This window comes from Anomaloglossus baeobatrachus, chromosome 2, assembly GCF_048569485.1.
Source record: "Anomaloglossus baeobatrachus isolate aAnoBae1 chromosome 2, aAnoBae1.hap1, whole genome shotgun sequence".
NCBI classification, from domain to species: domain Eukaryota; kingdom Metazoa; phylum Chordata; class Amphibia; order Anura; family Aromobatidae; genus Anomaloglossus; species Anomaloglossus baeobatrachus.
In genome coordinates this window covers 549016090-549043944 of record NC_134354.1, presented here as the reverse complement: position 1 = coordinate 549043944, position 27855 = coordinate 549016090, and the positions used below count along the sequence as shown (strand labels likewise).

Sequence of the window (27855 nt, the reverse complement as noted above, 5' to 3'; positions counted from 1 at the left end):
GGAGACAAATTATGACAATCGTAGTATGTCATAAGTCATTAAGGGAATAAAATATGTTGCATATTTCTCAAGAAATAAACTTTACAATTTGTTCCATTGTTCATAAATGTGGGTAGTTTTGTTATAATTTTCCTGATTAGTTTATAAACTTTTCATTTGATTACAATATTACTTTTACTTTTTATTATGTTTGTTTATGTAATATGCTGTGTTGTTATATAATAGGGGAGATATATAGTTCTGTGCTAAAGATAGACAGCTAAAGGGGTGGTCTGAAGACAAAAGTACATTTTATTTAAATCCTTAACTATTTGATGCTATAATCTAAGCTTCTAAGCTTTTGTCTAATATTCTTGTATTAAAACTTCCCTACCATTCCTTAACTACAACATCTAACCACTATTCTATTTTTTTTATATTTCCTGTCTGTTGATGGTTTGTTTGAGAATCCCAGTGCATGATGGGATACTAAAAATAAGTGTCATCAGGGGGCAAAGTATATGGCAATGACTGCAGCTTCTGTCCCCTCCCTGAAACAAAGTGTCATCATGACGCAGCTTGTGTGCCGCTTTCCAGTACACTATATGTTAAAACTAATGGTTTCATTCAAAAGTACAACTCATCCTGCAAAAAATAAGCCCTCATTGCAAAAGTAACAGAAATATTAAAAAAGGTACGGCTCTCGGAAGGAGGGAAGCAAAATACAAAAAAAATGGAAAATTGCTCGAGGGTGAAAGGGTTAACCTCACTATTTGACATATATATCTATCATGAGCATGAAGGTGGTGTCACACACAGCGACGGCTACAACTATGTCGCTGCTACGTCACCATTTTCTGTGACGTAGGAGCGACGTCCCGTCGCTGTCGCTGTGTGTGACATCCAGCAACAACCTGGCCCCTGCTGTGAGGTCCCCGCTCGTTGCTGAATGTCCTGCTTCATTTTTTGCTCGTTGCTCTTCTGCTGTGAAGCACACATCGCTGTGTGTGACAGCGAGAGAGCGACGAACTGAAGCGAGCAGGGAGCCAGCTTCTGGCAGCCTGCGGTAAGCTGTAACCAAGGTAAACATCGGGTAACCAAGGAAAGCCTTTTCCTTGGTTACCCGATATTTACCTTCGTTACCAGCGTCCGCCGCTCTCATGCTGCCGACTCACTGCTCCCTGCATGCCAGAGTACACATTGGGTAAATAAGCAAGGGTTTGCTTATTAACCAGATGTGTACTCTGGCGTGCAGGGAGCCAGCGCTAAGCGGTGTGCGCTGGTAACCAATGTAAATATCGGGTAACCAAGCCCTTGGTTACCCGATATTTACCTTAGTCACCAAGCGCAGCACCGCTTCCACCCGTCGCTGCTGGCTGGGGACTGGTCACTGGTCGCTGGTGAGATCTGCCTATTTGACAGCTCACCAGCGACCATGTAACAACACAGCAGCGATCCTGATAAGGTCAGGTCGCCCGTCGTGATCGCTGCTGCATCGCTATGCGTGAACCCAGCATGAGTCACTTATATGTTGCTATGTACAGCTTCTGTACCAATGCGATTAGCTGCAGGAACCTGTCTGATACATAGTCTACTTCTCTAACCCATCTCATGCCACTGTCAATAGTAACAGCAGCACATGAGGAGTCTGAAAGAAGGCAAGCTTCCTCTGTCTGCCCATTCCCATTTCGCATCCCAGTTCTGGCTTGCCAATGGGTTGCTGTGGCATTTAGAAGCCTTACAAAGGCCTCTGGGTCTGCCATACAATACAACCAATCAGTTCTCACTGGAGGCGAAGCTCGATAGGCCAGCTGTCAGTCAAGCACTGGCAGGCTAGTGTAATATAAAACACGGCTATAGTAATGCTATGTATTATTATTATCGCCATATTCCTACTGATCCATAGAATAAGGATAACATCTCATTTGGGCTGCATGTGTATAGTAGAAAATATAAAACATCAAAAAACAACTGAACTGCAGTTTTATATATATATATATATATATATATATATATATATATTTTTTTTTTTTCAATATAAAGAGTTAATGCAAGTAATAAGTAATGTAATAAGTTATATGTACCTCAAAATACTGTCACTGACAAATACAACTCATCCTGAAATAATACAAGTCATGATACAGCTATATCAATGAAGAAAATGAAAATACTGGATTTTGTAACTGAAAAAATGAAAGCAAAATAAATTAAAAAAAAATTGCCTTGTCCTAAAAGCCTAAAATGGGCAAGTTCTTAAGGGATTAAACTAACACCATGGAAGCAGAAACTGTGCCATACGCACAACAGTAGCCACTTCACTTTATTGCACTGTCAAGCACTATTCCGCTATCTATGGGAATGCTATATTACTGTGTATTTCCAGGCTATCCTCTGTGTTTTCCTTTTCTAAGGTTATGTGGACACGTTGCTTTTTTGCTGCTTTCTTTCATGTATTTTTCCTTGCAGATTTTAATGAATACTGCAAGGAAAAACACATCCCAGCAAAGCCTACGAGAATCCTGACTTGCTATGTGCATGATTCTTTTTTTTTCCTTGCAGATTTTGTTACAAAAAAATAAGCAGCATGTCAATTCTTTCTGCTTTCTTTCTGCATTTCTATAATCCACTGCAATGCTTTATCGCTGCAATTCATTATATGTCAGAGCTGCACTCGCAGCACTGACAGTTCGCTGCAATTCATTATATGTCAGAGCTGCACTCGCAGCACTGACAGTTCGCTGCAATTCATTATATGTCAGAGCTGCACTCGCAGCACTGACAGTTCGCTGCAATTCATTATATGTCAGAGCTGCACTCGCAGCACTGACAGTTCGTCTCACACACCAAGCATACAGCATGGTGAGTGGGGCTCTCCGTAGCTGAGTAACCCGGGGTCATCATGTGAACGACTCAGGGTAGCTACAGCAGTGATCAGGTTCCTGTGATCACATTACAGGGACACGATCACCGTGGAGAGGTAAGCGATCCCCTTCCCTGCCTCCTGAACACTGCAATCACATTGATCACAGCATTCAGGGGGTTAAACCGCCGGGAGCAGCGCAGGACCGCTTCGGGCAGTGAGAGCTGTAACATCAGCAGGAAACCCGGTGGCGATCGAAGGGGTACAGTGCCTGAACCCCCATGATTGCCATGACTAAAAATAAAAAAGCATGAAAAAACGCTTGTGAAAACGCACAAATGTGATTAAAGAATGCACATTTTTTTAGTTGCTTTTTTCCTGCCAAAACATGCAGTTTTGTGTGCAGAAAGCCTTCACACAAATCTGCTATATGTGCACATACCCTAAAGGCCACTTTACACACAGAGATAAATCTGCGGCAGATCTGTGGTTGCAGTGAAATTGTGGACAATCAGTGCCAGGTTTGTGGCTGTGTACAAATGGGACAATATGTCCATGATTTCACTGCAACCACAGATCTGCCAAAGATTTATCTCTGGGTGTAAAGTGGCCTTTAAGTATGTTTATTGGATTCTGTATGGGTAGAGAACAAGAGTTTCTATAGAGTGTCATCTATTTATTCATACTTTGTGTATGACAAAATAAATAAAATACAAGACAAAACTTTTCTTCTACTTTCGACTAAAAATGTGAAAGGCAGATGAAAGACGTGCATAAATGTGAGACCGGCACGTATTGTGGCACATTCGTATTTGTTGTTGTGTGTTATAGATAATCACAATATCTTCGGTGTCTGCCAGAGTTATTTTTAATTCATGTGTTTCCCCTGCAGGTATCTCAACCAGACAACGCCAGCAGACTTATTAAGCACACAAAACAGAGAGAAATTAGCTAACCTCAAACAAGCACTGAATGCTCTGGGATTTAACAGTCTTGTAAGTCGTTCTGAACTGAGAATTGAGGGAATTGGCTTTAATAATTTAAAATTTCCTGGCTAATTAGATGACTACTCTGAATAAAAAGCAAAGTGACAGTAGCATTACTATAACAGTGAAAAATAAAGATAGATATTGAAGTCGCATCTCATCCATGGAAGCCCAAAGGTTGATCAGGCACTATTTTCAGAACCCTAAGAACTTTAGGATATACATTGAATTATTTTAAGAAAGAAATGTTTCATTAGTTATCCAACATGTCCTCCTGAAGGACTTATCTGTTGTTTCTTAACCTCAATGTCTCACAGCAGTTTAAAGACACGTAGCCTTGGCTAAAACAATATGTGTCGGCTCTTGGGGTGCAATGAAGCCATGGACTATTTGATGTCTCTTCAGTTTCCATGCTCTAGTAAAAAAAGCTTCAATTCCTTAACTAAGATTCTGATAATTAATGTGAACTATGGATTTAGAGTTACATTAAATTACTGTTTTACTTATTATAAGTATTATGAACACTTTGGAAAACATCATTTGGGGAAATTTAATTTATTTTACCACATTACAGTGATGTTAAGCATTAATGCATGTTTTCGGAATATTTACTTTAACCGTTTTGTTCATCAAGGGAAAGTATTTTTATGTTGCATAATTGAAAATTAAACCCCTCTGTGAAAAGTTTTAACTAAACTAAACACCATTGCTTGTAAATATAAGAGAGGTCCTCAATCCATTTATTGTCACTCTCCTTAGGTAGGAGTCACACTTCTGAGTGACTCACGTGCCAATCGCCTGAGTCTCGCATCGTATCACCCGGCACGGCCTGCCACTCTCCAGACAGGAGCTGGTCAGCTGCATAGAAATACATGCCCATTTCAGACATCTGGGAAACTGTGCTCGGATCTGCAAACATATATGAAACAATTAGGTTAGGTCAAGACACCAGGTAGTCCAGCTGAGTGACACTTATGGTGGACACAGACAGAAAAGGGCTCCTCAGCAAGAAGAATATATGGATCATTTGCAGCCCAAGAGCTCATGAAAATGTAAAATTGCCCATTCTTTTTGAGGTAGAAATGGGCCCCTTACCTCTTTGGTCCCTATGCAGCTGCACAGTTTCCACCAATCGTATGTCCACCATCTGAGCACAGTCTGTACTTCACAGATGCCTGAAATCAGTCTTAGGCTGCTTTCACACATCCGGTTTTAGCAGTGCGGCTAAATCCGGCTCTAAAACTATGCAACGGATGCAGCGAAAAAAACGCATCCTTTACATACGTTTTTACATGCAGCCCATCCGGTTTTTGCCTGTTGCGGCACGCTACTGAGCATGCGCAGTGCAAAAAACCACATGCGGCGGCTGGATGCGATAGGCATGTTTTGGAAAAAGCGCCGCATCGGCTGGATGAGGCGCGATGCGTTTTTTTTTGCCGGACAAAAAACGTGCCAGGCAACGTTCCATCCGGCCGCCACATGGGCTAAATACGCCGCATCCTGCAAAAACCGGACCAAACACAAGGCCATGCGGCACTATCCGGCACTAATAAAAGTCTATGCGGAAAAAACGCAACCGGCGGCAAAAAAAACGGTTGCGTTTTTACTGCAAAGAGCCGGATTGTGCCGCACAGCAAAAACCGAATGTGTGAAAGCAGCCTTAGGCCTCTTTCACGCATCCGTGAAAATCACGCACGTTTTTCATGGACGTGTTAAAGGTGAGTATGGCCCTCCGTGTGCCGTGATTTTGCCACACGTGTGTTCTCAGTGTGCTATGCGTGATAACACATGGAGAACAGGAACTTTCTGCTCATATGTCACTGCTGTGATCTACGGTCTCCGGCCCTGCCCACTCCCTGCTGCTGCTGCTTCCGGCCCGCAGTGCAGTGAATATGCGATGAGCATAAAGAGCGGGGGTCGGAAGCAAGTGACAGCAGTGTCAAAGACAGCAGTGCTGGAAAAGGTGAGTGTAGAATTTCCTTTTAATTCACATACACGTGTGTTTTCTCTGGTGCGCATTACACAGATCACATCCGTGCGGTCCATGTGCGGTCCGTGTGACACCTGTGATGCCAGAAAAAATGGACATGTTACGTGTGGAGTACACAGGCACACGTATGCTCCACAGGGACACACGGTCCATGGCAAAACATGCACGTGAGCGCAGACCCATTGATTTTAATGGATCTACGTGTTCACGTGTCTCGGGCACGTGAGGAAACGGACCAAACACGTACTGGAGACACGGACGTATGAAGGACGCCTTAGGCTAGGTTCACACTGACCGTTTAAAAAAAGTCATCTGAGTTTCATCCAAAAAACTCAGACTGTTTTTTAAACTTGTCCTCCATTTTCAATCCATATACAATCCACTATTAGGCCCGTTTCACACGTCAGTGAAAAACACAGACGTTTTTCACTGGCGTGTAAAACACGCACATGTCCCTGCGTGTGCCGTGAATCACGGCACACGTGGGTTGTCTAAGTGCAATCCGAGCTCCGTTCTCCGTGGCCCGTGATTACACTTAGAAATCAACTCACCTGTGCCCGCTCCCGCTCTCCATGGTGCTGAATCCTCCCGCGGTGCAGCATCCGGCCGGCGCTGACCCCTGCAGCAGCTGCTTCCGGGTCGGCTGTGTCATGCATCATTAAGATGCGCGACAGTAATCAGCCGGCTTAGAAGCAACAGGGAGGACAGGCTGCACAGAGCGTCGCTGGAGCCGGGTGAGTAAAAATATTTATTATTTTAAAGCACTTTTTTTCTGGCACGTGTTTCACAGACCACACCACTGCATGGTCCGTGGGACATCAGTGATGCAAGAAAAAAATGGACATGTCTCCGTGCGGCAATCACGCACACGCGGGTACGCCGCACGGAGACACGTGCAGTGAAAAATCACTGACGTGTGAGCAGACCCATTCATTATAATGTGTCTGCGTATGTCAGTGATTCTGGTACGTTTAAAAAAAAGCACAAACGTACCAGAATTACTGACGTGTGAAAGGGGCCTTATACAGTAACAGTTATAAAATATTCAAGGCCAAACATTTTTCCATTCTTTGCTAAAGAATTGCAGTGTACCTATAAAAATCGGATGATATACAGTGTCTCCATATTGAGTTTGACTATTTAGCGCGCCCATAGACTGCAATGAGTGAGTTTCATCCAAGACACATCCAACAGATTCAGTCCCTGAAAATAATTGCTCATTTGCATAAACTCATTGAATAACATTGGTCTCCCTACCGTCCATGTGCTTCCCATTTTGTGTGGGATGTCATGCAACCCCCATAGAAAGAAAAATGTTCGTTGCTGAAATGCTCGCATGGAAAAAAAAAATATTCTGAACATTCTTTGCAATATTTTACAAAATGTTTCCTCTTTTAGGTTAGTTTCATATGTGCAGACTTGTGAATATAGACTTTCAAATAAAAAATGTATGTTATACATTGTGAAAATAATATACTTCATCTGACAAATAGATTGACGGAGGCAACATATTCTTTAAATATTAAATATAAGACGTTGTGTATAATTTATTTTCTAACCTGAGTGAACGCACAATTCGCTTTGAAGTTGCAGAATTCTTGAGGAACACATCAGTAGAGAGACGCTTTTGTTAAATTAATTAATGAATATTTTGTCAAATATTTAAAGGGATATAAAGCCGCAGGGAAGTATGGTAGCAGACTCATTTCTGAAACATGCTTAAAGAGTATTCTAGTGGGGCTTACTAGCTGGGGGGATGATGCAGAAATTAAGTGTGAGATTGGAAACCTGGTCACTTACTGGTCACATCAACATGCAAATTTACTGCAGTTAAGTAGTCACCTAATTTAAATATCCTTATTCCGCATTGCAAATGATCTAGGAGTTGCTGTAGTCGGACGAAAATAAAGCAATGAATCATTGGTTTTGATAAATGTGTGGGACCATAACATTAAATCTTGTTTCAGATATTATACTGAATCCTACTAATTTTTGCTTTGTTTTTATTTATATTATTTAGGAAGTTGAGAATATTTTCATGATTCTCTCAGCCATTCTGCACATTGGGGATATTCGTTTTACAGCCCTTACTGATGCTGAAACAGCTTTTGTGTCTGACCTCCAGCTTGTGGAACTAGGTATTGAATGATATTCAACTTGGCCTGCCGCAAATTAATGATGAGCACATCTTCTGAAAATCAAATTTGCCAGATTTACCAAATTTGGCAGGGAAACTCAATTCACAGTAAATCAGTTTGCTACAAACCAAAAGCACTCCAATGCCTCCAAGACACTCTCACTTTTATAGAAATGTATTCAATCTCTTTCAAGCTCTTTATCTCAAAGACAGGCTTAGTAATAAGAAAGTGACCTCAACATTCATAAATTGATGGTAATGGGTGATATCGAATAGCTTTTTTAATAAGGCGCTGCACTTCAGACTTTTCATGCTTTAAGAAAAAGGAATTTATTTACATATTGTTGATAAAAAAAAACCATGGATTTTTACCATGCAGTGGTCCCTTTTTAGGGAGTAGCAACAGAATAGAAATTAGTGTTTGGAAATTGAAGAAGCAATGACTTGGCTTAATTAGGCGTAAAAATATCATTATCTCTTCTTGTGGGGTAGCAACGGGTTTGGTGTTTGTACGTTAAATGAATAAAAAATGGAGTAGTACAAGGGCCCAAAAACAATGAATAAAGTGGTGACAATAAACTGCTTGGTAACTGCCTGAAAAATAACAGTGGCAACAAACTGCACATTGACAACTAGGTATGTTGTGTACATATGGCAAAAAAATGAGTACTGTGTGTGACACTTAAGGCCCCTTTACACACTGAGACTTTCTAGCGATCCCATCAGCGATCCCAACCTGGCCGGGATCGCTACAAAGTCTCTGGTGAGTCGCTGGTGAGCTGTCAAACAGGCAGACCTGGCCAACGACGCAGCAGCGATGTGGACCTGCAGAACGACCTAGCTGGTCATTGGGGACATGTTAAAGCAGCTATTTGAAAGGGAAGTTGCTAACGAAGTCGTTGTAATGGTGTCAAACACACCGATGCATGCTGCTCAGTGGGAAACAAAGGACCAAAAATTGGTCCTGAAAGATTTGTAGCGATCAGTGACCTCACGGTGGGGGCCAGGTCGCTGATGCGTTTCACACACTGCAATGTCGCTGGGGAGGTTGCTATTACGTCACAAAACCGGTGACGTTACAGCGATGTCGTTAGCGATATTGCAGTGTGTAAAGGGGCCTTTACACTTTATAAAGGAGTCACTGGGATTTTTAATCAGCAATATTGGTGGCTTGCTTCTGCGCAAATGCAAAATAAAATGCATGATTGAATTGTAGCAGCACTGATCAGCTGACAGCTATGCGGCTCTCCCCGGCCTTCCCTCACAGACTTTATCAGATTTCTCATCTCTCTCCCCATCAAATAAATTAGTTTTTTTATTTTAAGACCCAGTCACACACAACGACTTACCAGCGATCCCGCAAACGATGCAACCTGATAGGGATCGCAGGTAAGTCGCTGGGAGGTCGCAGGTGAGATGTCACACAGTCAGATCTTACCAGCGATGCAGGAACAATACAGGTCGCAGTAGCGACCTTTATAACGATCTCAGCAGTCACTGTGATACAGCGATGTGTCCTGCCCAGCAGGACATTGCCTTTGCAGAAAATGGCCTGGACCATTCTGCAACAACTAGAGATCTCACTGCAGGGGCCTGATCGCTGGTAGGTGTCACACATAACAAGATCGCTAATGGGATTGCTACTGCGTCACGGAAACCGTGACTCAGCGGCGATATCTCTAGCGATCTCGTTATGTGTGACGGTACCTTACTCACATGCTAATCTTTACTATTTTGCCACATGCTATATCTAGTTTCTTCATTGTTTTATGTCTTTCTCTCTCAATTTCCATGGCTAAGCTGTGATGTCTTTACTAGAGATGAGCGAACCGGTCGCGGTTCGGCTCGAGGTTGGTTCGCCGAACGGACCTCCCGTTCGAGTTCGGTTCGTCGAACGTTCGACGAACCGAACTCGAACTGCATAGGAAACAATGGCAGGCAATCACAAACACAGAAAAACACCTAGAAAACACCCTCAAAGGTGTCCTAAAGGTGACAAACAACTCAAACACATTGGAAAGTGACAAGGACATATACTCATGCGAAAACAAAACAGCTGGACAAGGAAAAAGAGGAGGACACACAGATATAGGCATGGCACGCCCTTCTAAAATCATGTAAAACACCGCAAGGTGACTCCAAGCGGAGTCTCCCTTTTTTCCAAAAATTGGGCCACACACACACCCACCCCTTCAGTGGCAGCAGTTGTGCCCCAGTTGTACACTTCACAGCTACATTTGCATCAAGCACATTAAAAAATACGCCATTCTTATCCATCCCCAGGATGACACCGGGGTAGGTAGCAAAGTCTTTGCTGACCCATGACTTGTTCATCTTGGCTTCTTTTAAAAACAATGTAAGCAAGGGTTACTCCAAGCGGAGTCTCCCTTTTTTCCAAAAATTGGGCCACACAGACACCCACCCCATCAGTGGCAGCACTTGGGCCCTAGTTGCAAACAGGATGTTTTGATTTGCATCAAGCACATTCAAAAATACGCCATTCTTATCCGTCCACAGGATGACACCGGGGTAGGTAGCAAAGTATTTCCTGATCCCAGCTCTGTTCATCTTGGCTTCTTTTAAAAACACAGCAAGCAAGGGTTACTCCAAGCGGAGTCTCCCTTTTTTTCCCAAAATTGGGCCCCACACACCCACCCATTCAGTGGCAGCAGTTGTGCCCCAGTTGTACACTTCACAGCTACATTTGCATCAAGCACATTCAAAAATACGCCATTCTTATCCGTTCCCAAAATGACACCGGGGTAGGTAGCAAAGTCTTTCCTGATACCAGCTCTGTTCATCTTGGCTTCTTTTAAAAACACATCAAGCAAGGGTTACTCCAAGCGGAGTCTCCCTTTTTTCCAAAAATTGGGCCACACAGACACCCACCCCATCAGTGGCAGCACTTGGGCCCTAGTTGAAAACAGGATGTTTTGATTTGCATCAAGCACATTCCAAAATACGCCATTCTTATCCGTCCCCAGGATGACACCGGGGTAGGTAGCAAAGTATTTCCTGATCCCAGCTCTGTTCATCTTGTCTTCTTTTAAAAACAATGTAAGCAAGGGTTACTCCAAGCGGAGTCTCCCTTTTTTCCAAAAATTGGGCCACACAGACACCCACCCCATCAGTGGCAGCACTTGGGCCCTAGTTGAAAACAGGATGTTTTGATTTGCATCAAGCACATTCAAAAATACGCCATTCTTATCCGTCCCCAGGATGACACCGGGGTAGGTAGCAAAGTCTTTCCTGATCCCAGCTCTGTTCATCTTGGCTTCTTTTAAAAACACATCAAGCAAGGGTTACTCCAAGCGGAGTCTCCCTTTTTTCCAAAAATTGGGCCACACAGACACCCACCCCATCAGTGGCAGCACTTGGGCCCTAGTTGCAAACAGGATGTTTTGATTTGCATCAAGCACATTCAAAAATACGCCATTCTTATCCGTCCCCAGGATGACACCGGGGTAGGTAGCAAAGTCTTTCCTGATCCCAGCTCTGTTCATCTTGGCTTCTTTTAAAAACACATCAAGCAAGGGTTACTCCAAGCGGAGTCTCCCTTTTTTTACAAAAATTGGGCCCCACACACCCACCCATTCAGTGGCAGCAGTTGTGCCCCAGTTGTACACTTCACAGCTAGATTTGCATCAAGCACATTCCAAAATACGCCATTCTTATCCGTCCCCAGGATGACACCGGGGTAGGTAGATAAAGTCTTTCCTGATCCCAGCTCTGTTCATCTTGGCTTCTTTTAAAAACACAGCAAGCAAAGGTTACTCCAAGCGGAGTCTCCCTTTTTTTCCAAAAATTGGGCCACACAGACACCCACCCCATCAGTGGCAGCACTTGGGCCCTAGTTGCAAACAGGATGTTTTGATTTGCATCAAGCACATTCAAAAATACGCCATTCTTATCCGTCCCCAGGATGACACCGGGGTAGGTAGCAAAGTCTTTCCTGATCCCAGCTCTGTTCATCTTGGCTTCTTTTAAAAACACAGCAAGCAAGGGTTACTCCAAGCGGAGTCTCCCTTTTTTTCCAAAAATTGGGCCACACAGACACCCACCCCATCAGTGGCAGCACTTGGGCCCTAGTTGAAAACAGGATGTTTTGATTTGCATCAAGCACATTCAAAAATACGCCATTCTTATCCGTCCCCAGGATGACACCGGGGTAGGTAGCAAAGTATTTCCTGATCCCAGCTCTGTTCATCTTGGCTTCTTTTAAAAACACATCAAGCAAGGGTTACTCCAAGCGGAGTCTCCCTTTTTTTACAAAAATTGGGCCCCACACACCCACCCATTCAGTGGCAGCAGTTGTGCCCCAGTTGTACACTTCACAGCTAGATTTGCATCAAGCACATTCCAAAATACGCCATTCTTATCCGTCCCCAGGATGACACCGGGGTAGGTAGATAAAGTCTTTCCTGATCCCAGCTCTGTTCATCTTGGCTTCTTTTAAAAACACAGCAAGCAAAGGTTACTCCAAGCGGAGTCTCCCTTTTTTTCCAAAAATTGGGCCACACAGACACCCACCCCATCAGTGGCAGCACTTGGGCCCTAGTTGCAAACAGGATGTTTTGATTTGCATCAAGCACATTCAAAAATACGCCATTCTTATCCGTCCCCATGATGACACCGGGGTAGGTAGCAAAGTATTTCCTGATCCCAGCTCTGTTCATCTTGTCTTCTTTTAAAAACAATGTAAGCAAGGGTTACTCCAAGCGGAGTCTCCCTTTTTTCCAAAAATTGGGCCACACAGACACCCACCCCATCAGTGGCAGCACTTGGGCCCTAGTTGCAAACAGGATGTTTTGATTTGCATCAAGCACATTCAAAAATACGCCATTCTTATCCGTCCCCAGGATGACACCGGGGTAGGTAGCAAAGTCTTTCCTGATCCCAGCTCTGTTCATCTTGGCTTCTTTTAAAAACACAGCAAGCAAGGGTTACTCCAAGCGGAGTCTCCCTTTTTTTCCCAAAATTGGGCCCCACACACCCACCCATTCAGTGGCAGCAGTTGTGCCCCAGTTGTACACTTCACAGCTAGATTTGCATCAAGCACATTCCAAAATACGCCATTCTTATCCGTCCCCAGGATGACACCGGGGTAGGTAGATAAAGTCTTTCCTGATCCCAGCTATGTTCATCTTGGCTTCTTTTAAAAACACATCAAGCAAGGGTTACTCCAAGCGGAGTCTCCCTTTTTTTCCAAAAATTGGGCCCCACACACCCACCCATTCAGTGGCAGCAGTTGTGCCCCAGTTGTACACTTCACAGCTAGATTTGCATCAAGCACATTCCAAAATACGCCATTCTTATCCGTCCTCAGGATGACACCGGGGTAGGTAGATAAAGTCTTTCCTGATCCCAGCTCTGTTCATCTTGGCTTCTTTTAAAAACACAGCAAGCAAGGGTTACTCCAAGCGGAGTCTCCCTTTTTTTCCAAAAATTGGGCCACACAGACACCCACCCCATCAGTGGCAGCACTTGGGCCCTAGTTGCAAACAGGATGTTTTGATTTGCATCAAGCACATTCAAAAATACGCCATTCTTATCCGTCCCCAGGATGACACCGGGGTAGGTAGCAAAGTCTTTCCTGATCCAAGCTCTGTTCATCTTGGCTTCTTTTAAAAACACATCAAGCAAGGGTTACTCCAAGCGGAGTCTCCCTTTTTTTCCCAAAATTGGGCCCCACACACCCACCCATTCAGTGGCAGCAGTTGTGCCCCAGTTGTACACTTCACAGCTACATTTGCATCAAGCACATTCAAAAATACGCCATTCTTATCCGTTACCAAAATGACACCGGGGTAGGTAGCAAAGTCTTTCCTGATACCAGCTCTGTTCATCTTGGCTTCTTTTAAAAACACATCAAGCAAGGGTTACTCCAAGCGGAGTCTCCCTTTTTTCCAAAAATTGGGCCACACAGACACCCACCCCATCAGTGGCAGCACTTGGGCCCTAGTTGAAAACAGGATGTTTTGATTTGCATCAAGCACATTCCAAAATACGCCATTCTTATCCATCCCCAGGATGACACCGGGGTAGGTAGCAAAGTCTTTGCTGACCCATGACTTGTTCATCTTGGCTTCTTTTAAAAACAATGTAAGCAAGGGTTACTCCAAGCGGAGTCTCCCTTTTTTCCAAAAATTGGGCCACACAGACACCCACCCCATCAGTGGCAGCACTTGGGCCCTAGTTGAAAACAGGATGTTTTGATTTGCATCAAGCACATTCCAAAATACGCCATTCTTATCCATCCCCAGGATGACACCGGGGTAGGTAGCAAAGTCTTTGCTGACCCATGACTTGTTCATCTTGGCTTCTTTTAAAAACAATGTAAGCAAGGGTTACTCCAAGCGGAGTCTCCCTTTTTTCCAAAAATTGGGCCACACAGACACCCACCCCATCAGTGGCAGCACTTGGGCCCTAGTTGCAAACAGGATGTTTTGATTTGCATCAAGCACATTCAAAAATACGCCATTCTTATCCGTCCACAGGATGACACCGGGGTAGGTAGCAAAGTCTTTCCTGATCCCAGCTCTGTTCATCTTGGCTTCTTTTAAAAACACAGCAAGCAAGGGTTACTCCAAGCGGAGTCTCCCTTTTTTTCCCAAAATTGGGCCCCACACACCCACCCATTCAGTGGCAGCAGTTGTGCCCCAGTTGTACACTTCACAGCTACATTTGCATCAAGCACATTCAAAAATACGCCATTCTTATCCGTTCCCAAAATGACACCGGGGTAGGTAGCAAAGTCTTTCCTGATACCAGCTCTGTTCATCTTGGCTTCTTTTAAAAACACATCAAGCAAGGGTTACTCCAAGCGGAGTCTCCCTTTTTTCCAAAAATTGGGCCACACAGACACCCACCCCATCAGTGGCAGCACTTGGGCCCTAGTTGAAAACAGGATGTTTTGATTTGCATCAAGCACATTCCAAAATACGCCATTCTTATCCATCCCCAGGATGACACCGGGGTAGGTAGCAAAGTCTTTGCTGACCCATGACTTGTTCATCTTGGCTTCTTTTAAAAACAATGTAAGCAAGGGTTACTCCAAGCGGAGTCTCCCTTTTTTCCAAAAATTGGGCCACACAGACACCCACCCCATCAGTGGCAGCACTTGGGCCCTAGTTGAAAACAGGATGTTTTGATTTGCATCAAGCACATTCCAAAATACGCCATTCTTATCCATCCTCAGGATGACACCGGGGTAGGTAGCAAAGTCTTTGCTGACCCATGACTTGTTCATCTTGGCTTCTTTTAAAAACAATGTAAGCAAGGGTTACTCCAAGCGGAGTCTCCCTTTTTTCCAAAAATTGGGCCACACAGACACCCACCCCATCAGTGGCAGCACTTGGGCCCTAGTTGCAAACAGGATGTTTTGATTTGCATCAAGCACATTCAAAAATACGCCATTCTTATCCGTCCACAGGATGACACCGGGGTAGGTAGCAAAGTATTTCCTGATCCCAGCTCTGTTCATCTTGGCTTCTTTTAAAAACACAGCAAGCAAGGGTTACTCCAAGCGGAGTCTCCCTTTTTTTCCCAAAATTGGGCCCCACACACTCACCCATTCAGTGGCAGCAGTTGTGCCCCAGTTGTACACTTCACAGCTACATTTGCATCAAGCACATTCAAAAATACGCCATTCTTATCCGTTCCCAAAATGACACCGGGGTAGGTAGCAAAGTCTTTCCTGATACCAGCTCTTAAAAACACATCAAGCAAGGGTTACTCCAAGCGGAGTCTCCCTTTTTTCCAAAAATTGGGCCACACAGACACCCACCCCATCAGTGGCAGCACTTGGGCCCTAGTTGAAAACAGGATGTTTTGATTTGCATCAAGCACATTCCAAAATACGCCATTCTTATCCGTCCCCAGGATGACACCGGGGTAGGTAGCAAAGTATTTCCTGATCCAGCTCTGTTCATCTTGGCTTCTTTTAAAAACACAGCAAGCAAGGGTTACTCCAAGCGGAGTCTCCCTTTTTTTCCCAAAATTGGGCCCCACACACTCACCCATTCAGTGGCAGCAGTTGTGCCCCAGTTGTACACTTCACAGCTACATTTGCATCAAGCACATTCAAAAATACGCCATTCTTATCCGTTCCCAAAATGACACCGGGGTAGGTAGCAAAGTCTTTCCTGATCCCAGCTCTGTTCATCTTGGCTTCTTTTAAAAACACAGCAAGCAAGGGTTACTCCAAGCGGAGTCTCCCTTTTTTTCCAAAAATTGGGCCACACAGACACCCACCCCATCAGTGGCAGCACTTGGGCCCTAGTTGCAAACAGGATGTTTTGATTTGCATCAAGCACATTCAAAAATACGCCATTCTTATCCGTCCCCATGATGACACCGGGGTAGGTAGCAAAGTATTTCCTGATCCCAGCTCTGTTCATCTTGTCTTCTTTTAAAAACAATGTAAGCAAGGGTTACTCCAAGCGGAGTCTCCCTTTTTTCCAAAAATTGGGCCACACAGACACCCACCCCATCAGTGGCAGCACTTGGGCCCTAGTTGCAAACAGGATGTTTTGATTTGCATCAAGCACATTCCAAAATACGCCATTCTTATCCGTCCCCAGGATGACACCGGGGTAGGTAGCAAAGTATTTCCTGATCCCAGCTCTGTTCATCTTGTCTTCTTTTAAAAACAATGTAAGCAAGGGTTACTCCAAGCGGAGTCTCCCTTTTTTCCAAAAATTGGGCCACACAGACACCCACCCCATCAGTGGCAGCACTTGGGCCCTAGTTGCAAACAGGATGTTTTGATTTGCATCAAGCACATTCAAAAATACGCCATTCTTATCCGTCCCCAGGATGACACCGGGGTAGGTAGCAAAGTCTTTCCTGATCCCAGCTCTGTTCATCTTGGCTTCTTTTAAAAACACATCAAGCAAGGGTTACTCCAAGCGGAGTCTCCCTTTTTTTCCCAAAATTGGGCCCCACACACCCACCCATTCAGTGGCAGCAGTTGTGCCCCAGTTGTACACTTCACAGCTACATTTGCATCAAGCACATTTAAAAATACGCCATTCTTATCCGTTCCCAAAATGACACCGGGGTAGGTAGCAAAGTCTTTCCTGATACCAGCTCTGTTCATCTTGGCTTCTTTTAAAAACACATCAAGCAAGGGTTACTCCAAGCGGAGTCTCCCTTTTTTCCAAAAATTGGGCCACACAGACACCCACCCCATCAGTGGCAGCACTTGGGCCCTAGTTGAAAACAGGATGTTTTGATTTGCATCAAGCACATTCCAAAATACGCCATTCTTATCCATCCCCAGGATGACACCGGGGTAGGTAGCAAAGTCTTTGCTGACCCATGACTTGTTCATCTTGGCTTCTTTTAAAAACAATGTAAGCAAGGGTTACTCCAAGCGGAGTCTCCCTTTTTTCCAAAAATTGGGCCACACAGACACCCACCCCATCAGTGGCAGCACTTGGGCCCTAGTTGCAAACAGGATGTTTTGATTTGCATCAAGCACATTCAAAAATACGCCATTCTTATCCGTCCACAGGATGACACCGGGGTAGGTAGCAAAGTATTTCCTGATCCCAGCTCTGTTCATCTTGGCTTCTTTTAAAAACACAGCAAGCAAGGGTTACTCCAAGCGGAGTCTCCCTTTTTTCCAAAAATTGGGCCACACAGACACCCACCCCATCAGTGGCAGCACTTGGGCCCTAGTTGAAAACAGGATGTTTTGATTTGCATCAAGCACATTCCAAAATACGCCATTCTTATCCATCCCCAGGATGACACCGGGGTAGGTAGCAAAGTCTTTGCTGACCCATGACTTGTTCATCTTGGCTTCTTTTAAAAACAATGTAAGCAAGGGTTACTCCAAGCGGAGTCTCCCTTTTTTCCAAAAATTGGGCCACACAGACACCCACCCCATCAGTGGCAGCACTTGGGCCCTAGTTGCAAACAGGATGTTTTGATTTGCATCAAGCACATTCAAAAATACGCCATTCTTATCCGTCCACAGGATGACACCGGGGTAGGTAGCAAAGTATTTCCTGATCCCAGCTCTGTTCATCTTGGCTTCTTTTAAAAACACAGCAAGCAAGGGTTACTCCAAGCGGAGTCTCCCTTTTTTTCCAAAAATTGGGCCACACAGACACCCACCCCATCAGTGGCAGCACTTGGGCCCTAGTTGCAAACAGGATGTTTTGATTTGCATCAAGCACATTCCAAATCCACAAGCATTTACTCTCCCCAGGATGACACAGGGGTAGTAAATTCCTTCTGGATCCATGACTTGTTCATTTTGATGAACGTCAGTCTGTCCACATTGTCACTGGACAGACGCGTGCGCTTATCTGTCAGCACACACCCAGCAGCACTGAATACACGTTCAGAGACAACGCTGGCAGCTGGACACGACAAAATCTCCAAGGCGTAACTGGAGAGCTCTGGCCATTTTTCTATGTTTGAAGCCCAAAAGGAGCAAGGCTCCAGTTGCACAGTCATGGCATTGATGTTCATTTGGAGATACTCCTGTATCATCCTCTCCAGCCGTTGAGTATGTGTCAGACTTGTTGTCTCTGGTGGCCTTGCAAAAGAGGGTCTAAAAAAATTATGAAAAGATTCCATAAAATTGCTGTTACCGGCACCAGATACGGTCCTACTGGTACGGGTAGACTGGTGAAGATGACGAGACCGTCCCATGTTTGTCAAGTTACAACTGGGAGATTCCCTCCCTGCACCTGCACGGTTGTTTGGTGGAAAAGCCAAGCTAAGATCGAGTAACAGCTTCTGCTGATACTCCTGCATACGTGCGTCCCTTTCTATGGCTGGAATTATGTCACAAAATTTGGACTTGTACCGGGGATCTAATAGTGTGGCAATCCAGTAGTCATCATCACTTCTAATTTTGACAATACGACTGTCATGTTGGAGGTAGTGCAACAAGAAGGCACTCATGTGTCTTGCGCAGCCATGCGGACCAAGTCCACGCTGTGTTTGTGGCATAGAGCTGCTACCCGTTCTTTCTTCCTCTGACATCTCCCCCCAACCTCTTTCAACTGAAATTTGACCAAGGTCTCCCTCATCCGCTGAGTCTTCCATGTCCATGGACAGTTCGTCCTCCATTTCTTCATGTTCTCCTGCACCTTGCTCAACATTTCGCCTGCTACTATGCGCCCTTGTCGATCCCTGTTCCCCATGGTCCCATGCCTGCTGCGTTGGTGATGATGAACGTCTGGACCTTGGTGATGTTGTTGTCCCTTGCGCATATGAATCCTCCTGTAGTTCCTCCCCTTCATGTTGTCCCACCCCCTGACTCCGAATAGTGTTTAGCGTGTGCTCCAGCATGTAAATGACTGGAATCGTCATGCTGATAATGGCATTGTCAGAGCTAAACATATTCGTCGCCATGTCGAAACTGTGCAGAAGGGTGCATAGGTCCTTGATCTGAGACCACTCCATCAGGGTGATCTGCCCCACCTCTGCATCTCGTTGGCCCAGGCTATACGTCATGACGTATTGCACCAGGGCTCTGCGGTGCTGCCACAGTCGCTGTAACATGTGGAGAGTTGAATTCCAGCGTGTCGCCACATCGCATTTCAGGCGATGAACCGGCAGGCCGAAAGACTTCTGGAGCGATGCAAGTCGCTCAGCTGCGGCGCTTGAACGCCGGAAGTGAGCAGACAGTTTTCGTGCCCTGTTCAGAAGGCCATCTAGGCCGGGATAGTGTGTTAAAAATTGCTGCACGACAAGGTTCAACACGTGAGCCATACAAGGTACGTGTGTCACCTTGCCCAGGCGAAGGGCCGCACCCAGGTTTGCAGCATTGTCGCACACGGCCTTACCAGGCTGCAGGTTGAGTGGAGACAACCATTTATTAAACTCGGACCGCAGAGCTGACCACAACTCCTCAGCTGTGTGACTCTTATTACCAAGACATGTCAAGCTAAAGACCGCCTGATGCCGTTGCGCTCGGCTGCCAGCATAGTAATGAGGCGTGCGTGATTCCTTCTGCGCAGTGAGAACGCTGGTGGCCTGACCAGGCAGGCTTGGGGCGGAGGTGGAGGACCCAGATGAGGTGGAGGATGCAGAAGCTGTGGCGGAACTTGGACAGACAGAGGATTGACACACAAGTCGTGGGGACGGCAAGACTTGTGCAGCAGACCCTTCACCATCTATCACCATAGTTACCCAGTGCCCAGTCAGCGACATGTAACGTCCCTGTCCATGCTTACTGGTCCAAGTATCGGTGGTGAAATGCACCCGTTGACACACAGAGTTTCTCAAGGAAGCGGTGATGTTGTGTGCGACATGCTGGTGTAGCGCGGGCACACCTTTCTTAGAGAAGTAGTGGCGACTAGGCATCTGGTACTGGGGCACAGCGACAGACATAAGCTCTCTAAAATCATGTGTGTCCACTAGGCGGAAAGGCAGCATTTCGGTAGCCAACAGCTTACAGAGGGATAGAGTCAACCTCTTAGCTTTGTCATGGGTCGGAGGAAGTGGCCTTTTATTTGACCACATCTGAGGGACAGAGATCTGGCTGCTGTGTGTAGACGGTGTTGAGTAGGGTGTCCCTGGAAAAATGCAGGTTTGTGAGGAAAGTGCAGGCGGAGACATGATGTTGCCTTCATCCAACGTTGGTGCTATCGATGTCTGAGAGAGCTGTACACACTCACTTGTTTCCCCTTCCAAACCAACTGACGACCTTACAAGCAAACTGCCTGTTGCGGTTACAGTGGTGGAAGTTTTGCGTGGAAAAACAGGTGTGACAGCTGTCCCCACAGTCCTAGAAGATGAAGAGCGCGCGGATGCACTGGAAGGGGCGGGCGGTGGATGGTTCGCTCCGCTAGCCGGCATTGCAGCACGGTGAGCTTCCCACCGGGACTTATGATATTTATTCATGTGACGATTCATGGAAGAAGTTGTCAAACTGCTGAGGTTTTGACCTCTACTAACAGAATCATGACAAATGTTACATATCACATGAGTTGGGCGATCTTTTTCGATGTGAAAAAAGGCCCAGGCTAGGCAAGGCTTAGAGGCCATGCGACCTGTTGATCCACCCCGAATAATGCTCATAGGCAGAGTGGTGGCTGAGGATGCAGTTGTAGACGTGCTACCAGTGCTCCGACTCTGTCCAGGAAGGCGCAAGGTAACTTCGTCGTCGGTTGCATCCTCCTCCACCGCCTCTGTTGACCTCCTCGAGTGCCTGACTGGGGGTTGACAGTAGGTGGGATCTAGAACGTCATCATCAATTGTTGTGTTTGCACTCCCCTCCCCCTCAGACCGAGCCTCTTCTTGCCCTGACCGAATATTTAAGTTGTCATCCCAATCGGGTATCTGAGTCTCATCTTCATCAGTATGTTCCTCATTGTCTATAACCACAGGTGTTACAGTTTGTGACAAAGGGTCAACATTATGCTCAGAAACTTGGTCCTCACGGCCTGAATCTGAGTCACAAAGGTTCTGGGCATCACTGCAGACCATTTCCTGTTCTGTACTCACTGTAGCTTGGGAGCAGACCTCTGATTCCCAGGCTATAGTGTGACTGAACAGCTCTGCAGACTCAGCCATCTCAGTTCCACCATACTGTGCAGGGCTGATGGAGACTTCAGAGCTGGGAGAAATCAAGTGTGATTGGGATGACAACTCAGAGGAATGGTGTTTTTTGGATGCGGTACTTGAAGTGGCTGAGAGGGCACTTGTTGGACCACTTGAGATCCATTCAAGCATTTTCCTTTTTTGCCCATCATCTACCTTTGTTCCTCTTGTTCGTGTCCGTAATAAAGGGAGCACATCGGATTGTCCACAATAAGTAGTAGACATCTTACTTTTGCTAGTAGATGGTCTATCTTCAGCAGATGATAATGGAGCTTTGCCACCTTCCCCACTGACAAAACCTTTTTTGCCTTTTCCACCACGCCTCTTCCCCTTTCCACCAGCATCTGTCATTTTGCCACTCATGTTGATTGCGACAAGATTGTGGACTGAAAATGTGGTAGTAAAAATTGAGAGGTGGTGAAGATTGCAGTGGTGGTCTAGCTTTATTAACAGCAGAATAATAAAGAATAAATATCCCTGACAATGTAACTTAGTTATAATGAGTTGGAGTGTGCAACGCAGGCAGATGCGTTCTGCAAATGTCTTGGCACTAGTGGGACTAAAGCAAAGTCCAATAGCCACGTATAGGATGCCACTAGGTACACTGAGTGTGTGCTAGTATAATGGCTTAGTTATAATTAGTTGGAGTGTGCAACGCAGGCAGACGTGCTGCAAATGTCTTGGCACTAGTGGGACTATAGCAAAGTCCAATAGCCACGTATAGGATGCCACTAGGTACACTGAGTGTTTGCTAGTATAATGGCTTAGTTATAATTAGTTGGAGTGTGCAACGCAGGCAGACGTGCTGCAAATGTCTTGGCACTAGTGGGACTATAGCAAAGTCCAATAGCCACGTATAGGATGCCACTAGGTACACTGAGTGTGTGCTAGTATAATGGCTTAGTTATAATTAGTTGGAGTGTGCAACGCAGGCAGACGTGCTGCAAATGTCTTTGCACTAGTGGGACTATAGCAAAGTCCAATAGCCACGTATAGGATGCCACTAGGTACACTGAGTGTTTGCTAGTATAATGGCTTAGTTATAATTAGTTGGAGTGTGCAACGCAGGCAGATGCGTTCTGCAAATGTCTTGGCACTAGTGGGACTAAAGCAAAGTCCAATAGCCACGTATAGGATGCCACTAGGTACACTGAGTGTGTGCTAGTATAATGGCTTAGTTATAATTAGTTGGAGTGTGCAACGCAGGCAGACGTGCTGCAAATGTCTTGGCACTAGTGGGACTATAGCAAAGTCCAATAGCCACGTATAGGATGCCACTAGGTACACTGAGTGTGTGCTAGTATAATGGCTTAGTTATAATTAGTTGGAGTGTGCAACGCAGGCAGACGTGCTGCAAATGTCTTGGCACTAGTGGGACTATAGCAAAGTCCAATAGCCACGTATAGGATGCCACTAGGTACACTGAGTGTTTGCTAGTAAAATTGCTTAGTTTAAAAAAGTTGTAGTGTGCAATGCAGGCAGACGTGCTCTGCAAATGTCTTTGCACTAGTGGGACTATAGCAAAGTCCAATAGCCACGTATAGGATGCCATTAGGTACACTGAGTGTTTGCTAGTATAATGGCTTAGTTATAATTAGTTGGAGTGTGCAACGCAGGCAGACGTGCTGCAAATGTCTTGGCACTAGTGGGACTAAAGCAAAGTCCAATAGCCACGTATAGGATGCCACTAGGTACACTGAGTGTGTGCTAGTATAATGGCTTAGTTATAATTAGTTGGAGTGTGCAACGCAGGCAGACGTGCTGCAAATGTCTTGGCACTAGTGGGACTATAGCAAAGTCCAATAGCCACGTATAGGATGCCACTAGGTACACTGAGTGTTTGCTAGTAAAATTGCTTAGTTTAAAAAAGTTGTAGTGTGCAATGCAGGCAGACGTGCTCTGCAAATGTCTTTGCACTAGTGGGACTATAGCAAAGTCCAATAGCCACGTATAGGATGCCACTAGGTACACTGAGTGTTTGCTAGTATAATGGCTTAGTTATAATTAGTTGGAGTGTGCAACGCAGGCAGATGCGCTCTGCAAATGTCTTGGCACTAGTGGGACTATAGCAAAGTCCAATAGCCACGTATAGGATGCCACTAGGTACACTGAGTGTGTGCTAGTATAATGGCTTAGTTATAATTAGTTGGAGTGTGCAACGCAGGCAGACGTGCTGCAAATGTCTTGGCACTAGTGGGACTAAAGCAAAGTCCAATAGCCACGTATAGGATGCCACTAGGTACACTGAGTGTGTGCTAGTATAATGGCTTAGTTATAATTAGTTGGAGTGTGCAACGCAGGCAGACGTGCTGCAAATGTCTTGGCACTAGTGGGACTATAGCAAAGTCCAATAGCCACGTATAGGATGCCACTAGGTACACTGAGTGTTTGCTAGTATAATGGCTTAGTTATAATTAGTTGGAGTGTGCAACGCAGGCAGACGTGCTGCAAATGTCTTGGCACTAGTGGGACTATAGCAAAGTCCAATAGCCACGTATAGGATGCCACTAGGTACACTGAGTGTGTGCTAGTATAATGGCTTAGTTATAATTAGTTGGAGTGTGCAACGCAGGCAGACGTGCTGCAAATGTCTTGGCACTAGTGGGACTATAGCAAAGTCCAATAGCCACGTATAGGATGCCACTAGGTACACTGAGTGTGTGCTAGTATAATGGCTTAGTTATAATTAGTTGGAGTGTGCAACGCAGGCAGACGTGCTGCAAATGTCTTGGCACTAGTGGGACTATAGCAAAGTCCAATAGCCACGTATAGGATGCCACTAGGTACACTGAGTGTTTGCTAGTAAAATTGCTTAGTTTAAAAAAGTTGTAGTGTGCAATGCAGGCAGACGTGCTCTGCAAATGTCTTTGCACTAGTGGGACTATAGCAAAGTCCAATAGCCACGTATAGGATGCCACTAGGTACACTGAGTGTTTGCTAGTATAATGGCTTAGTTATAATTAGTTGGAGTGTGCAACGCAGGCAGATGCGTTCTGCAAATGTCTTGGCACTAGTGGGACTAAAGCAAAGTCCAATAGCCACGTATAGGATGCCACTAGGTACACTGAGTGTGTGCTAGTATAATGGCTTAGTTATAATTAGTTGGAGTGTGCAACGCAGGCAGACGTGCTGCAAATGTCTTGGCACTAGTGGGACTATAGCAAAGTCCAATAGCCACGTATAGGATGCCACTAGGTACACTGAGTGTGTGCTAGTATAATGGCTTAGTTATAATTAGTTGGAGTGTGCAACGCAGGCAGACGTGCTGCAAATGTCTTGGCACTAGTGGGACTATAGCAAAGTCCAATAGCCACGTATAGGATGCCACTAGGTACACTGAGTGTTTGCTAGTAAAATTGCTTAGTTTAAAAAAGTTGTAGTGTGCAATGCAGGCAGACGTGCTCTGCAAATGTCTTTGCACTAGTGGGACTATAGCAAAGTCCAATAGCCACGTATAGGATGCCACTAGGTACACTGAGTGTTTGCTAGTATAATGGCTTAGTTATAATTAGTTGGAGTGTGCAACGCAGGCAGATGCGCTCTGCAAATGTCTTGGCACTAGTGGGACTATAGCAAAGTCCAATAGCCACGTATAGGATGCCACTAGGTACACTGAGTGTGTGCTAGTATAATGGCTTAGTTATAATTAGTTGGAGTGTGCAACGCAGGCAGACGTGCTGCAAATGTCTTGGCACTAGTGGGACTATAGCAAAGTCCAATAGCCACGTATAGGATGCCACTAGGTACACTGAGTGTTTGCTAGTATAATGGCTTAGTTATAATTAGTTGGAGTGTGCAACGCAGGCAGATGCGCTCTGCAAATGTCTTGGCACTAGTGGGACTATAGCAAAGTCCAATAGCCACGTATAGGATGCCACTAGGTACACTGAGTGTGTGCTAGTATAATGGCTTAGTTATAATTAGTTGGAGTGTGCAACGCAGGCAGACGTGCTGCAAATGTCTTGGCACTAGTGGGACTAAAGCAAAGTCCAATAGCCACGTATAGGATGCCACTAGGTACACTGAGTGTGTGCTAGTATAATGGCTTAGTTATAATTAGTTGGAGTGTGCAACGCAGGCAGACGTGCTGCAAATGTCTTGGCACTAGTGGGACTATAGCAAAGTCCAATAGCCACGTATAGGATGCCACTAGGTACACTGAGTGTTTGCTAGTATAATGGCTTAGTTATAATTAGTTGGAGTGTGCAACGCAGGCAGACGTGCTGCAAATGTCTTGGCACTAGTGGGACTATAGCAAAGTCCAATAGCCACGTATAGGATGCCACTAGGTACACTGAGTGTTTGCTAGTAAAATTGCTTAGTTTAAAAAAGTTGTAGTGTGCAATGCAGGCAGACGTGCTCTGCAAATGTCTTTGCACTAGTGGGACTATAGCAAAGTCCAATAGCCACGTATAGGATGCCACTAGGTACACTGAGTGTTTGCTAGTAAAATTGCTTAGTTTAAAAAAGTTGTAGTGTGCAATGCAGGCAGACGTGCTCTGAAAATGTCTTTGCACTAGTGGGACTATAGCAAAGTCCAATAGCCACGTATAGGATGCCACTAGGTACACTGAATGTTTGCTAGTATAATGGCTTACTTAGAATGAGTTGGAGTGTGCAGAGGACAAGAGGGTACAGTGGCAGGATTGTGGTGCTCTGGGTAGAGGAATGGAAGCCTGCCTTTCTATTCCCTCCTAATGGTGAAATGCAGGGAGGAAATCCCTGACCTGGGCTACACAGACGCTGTTGCTGTTTGCAGGACCTTTCACTTATGGCTCTCTGACCCTGCCGCTTTGAGCCCTTAAAAGGACTGCTAGAATGTGCTCTCCCTAAGCTGTCTAACGCTGTGTATGCAGCGCATACAGCTGTATCGGCTATAGGACTCAGGAGGACGGAGCTGCGACACTGATGTCTGACACCAAAGACGCAGAAGGCAGATAATGGCGTTCGTGAAGAAAATGTCCGGTTTTATAATGCAGGGACATGTGACATGCAGATCCTATCACACATGCCGTTGCTTCTCTGGCTCAAAGTCCACTTAGGTGTGTGTGTGTCTGTGATTGGCTGACATGCTGGCCCGCCCCACAAGACGTGCGCGCTTAGGGAAGGAAGACAAGAAAAAAAAAAAAAAAAAAATGGCGATCGCCATTATAGAAACAGCAGTGATCTGAAGGCGCTGTTCACGCACACTATACACTGAAATGTGATAATAGTTTGATTCACAGAGTGACTTACACTATTACAGCAGAAACCAAGCTAGGATTTAGCTGTTTTTTGGCTGCTAGAACCGTTCTCGAACGTTTCTAGAACTATCGAGCTTTTGCAAAAAGCTCGAGTTCTAGTTCGATCTAGAACATGCCCCAAAATCACTCGAGCCGCGAACTGGAGAACCACGAACCACGAACCGCGCTCAACTCTAGTCTTTACCCAATCCAGATACACCAACAAAATATCTGCTGCATGCCATGATTCTGCTTTAAACAGTTTATGGTTATGCTATTCCTTGAGATTTAAAATTTTCAAAGCATTAGGAGGCAACCTCAAAAAAAGACAAGAAATTCTTCTTTAGCTGATGTCCTTTCCTCTAAATTTGTGAAATGACCATATTAGGCGATTCACACATATAGAATTCCAGATTAAAATCACTGGCTTCTGCAAATTTCAAATATTTGCAATAAATTCCATTTCACTAAAATAGATTTTCTCATTTTCAATTCAAAAGTATATTTTTCTTGAACCATTAGGTTATCACTTACTGTTTTTACCCATCACAAACTTTTGTATGTATAATTTAAACTTGCAGCTCCAAGGCTGTTAAGCTATTTGTTTACATTTTAAAGCACATTTGACCAGATACCAGTCTATTTAATTTTAGCTTACCCCAACTGTAAAGTATACCTGACGTTATCAGCCTCAACTTTTCATTAGGTAATCCATCTAACAGTTCCCAAAGAAACCCCTGGCCTTTGCCCTTTAACTCTTATATAAGGATATGAACTTACAAGGGGTCCCCATTGGCGGATTACATCCATGGAATGGCTGCTGGTCAAAAGAGTGAGCCTGAGACAATAGTAGTCCAACTAGCATGCTCAGAAACTGGAGGGATAGAGGCAAGAGCAAAATCAGGAGAGCCGGGATCAGATACTAAGTGATAAACCAAAGCATCAGACTTCCCTAGTGTCCAATTCAGGAAATATTACTGAACAAACGTGATAAAGATCACAAGCCTTAAAACTCAGGATAATAGTGAACCAGAAGAAATCCAAGCAATAACCGGCAACCCAGCAGTGTGCTGAGAGTTTAAGAAGGGTGAGTAGGGTATGATGCTGCCCTA

General features: G+C 45.0%; 1 protein-coding gene across 2 annotated transcripts in view; it reads left to right on the top strand.

Annotated features, from left to right (window-relative positions):
• MYO16 (myosin XVI) overlaps positions 1–27855 on the top strand; it is a 926147-nt gene that overhangs the window by 628112 nt on the left and 270180 nt on the right. For both annotated transcript variants that reach the window (XM_075336677.1, XM_075336676.1), the window contains exons 17-18: positions 3732–3834; positions 7836–7953. In XM_075336677.1, coding sequence (XP_075192792.1) covers positions 3732–3834; positions 7836–7953 — 221 coding nt within the window. The remainder of the gene's footprint in view (positions 1–3731; positions 3835–7835; positions 7954–27855) is intronic.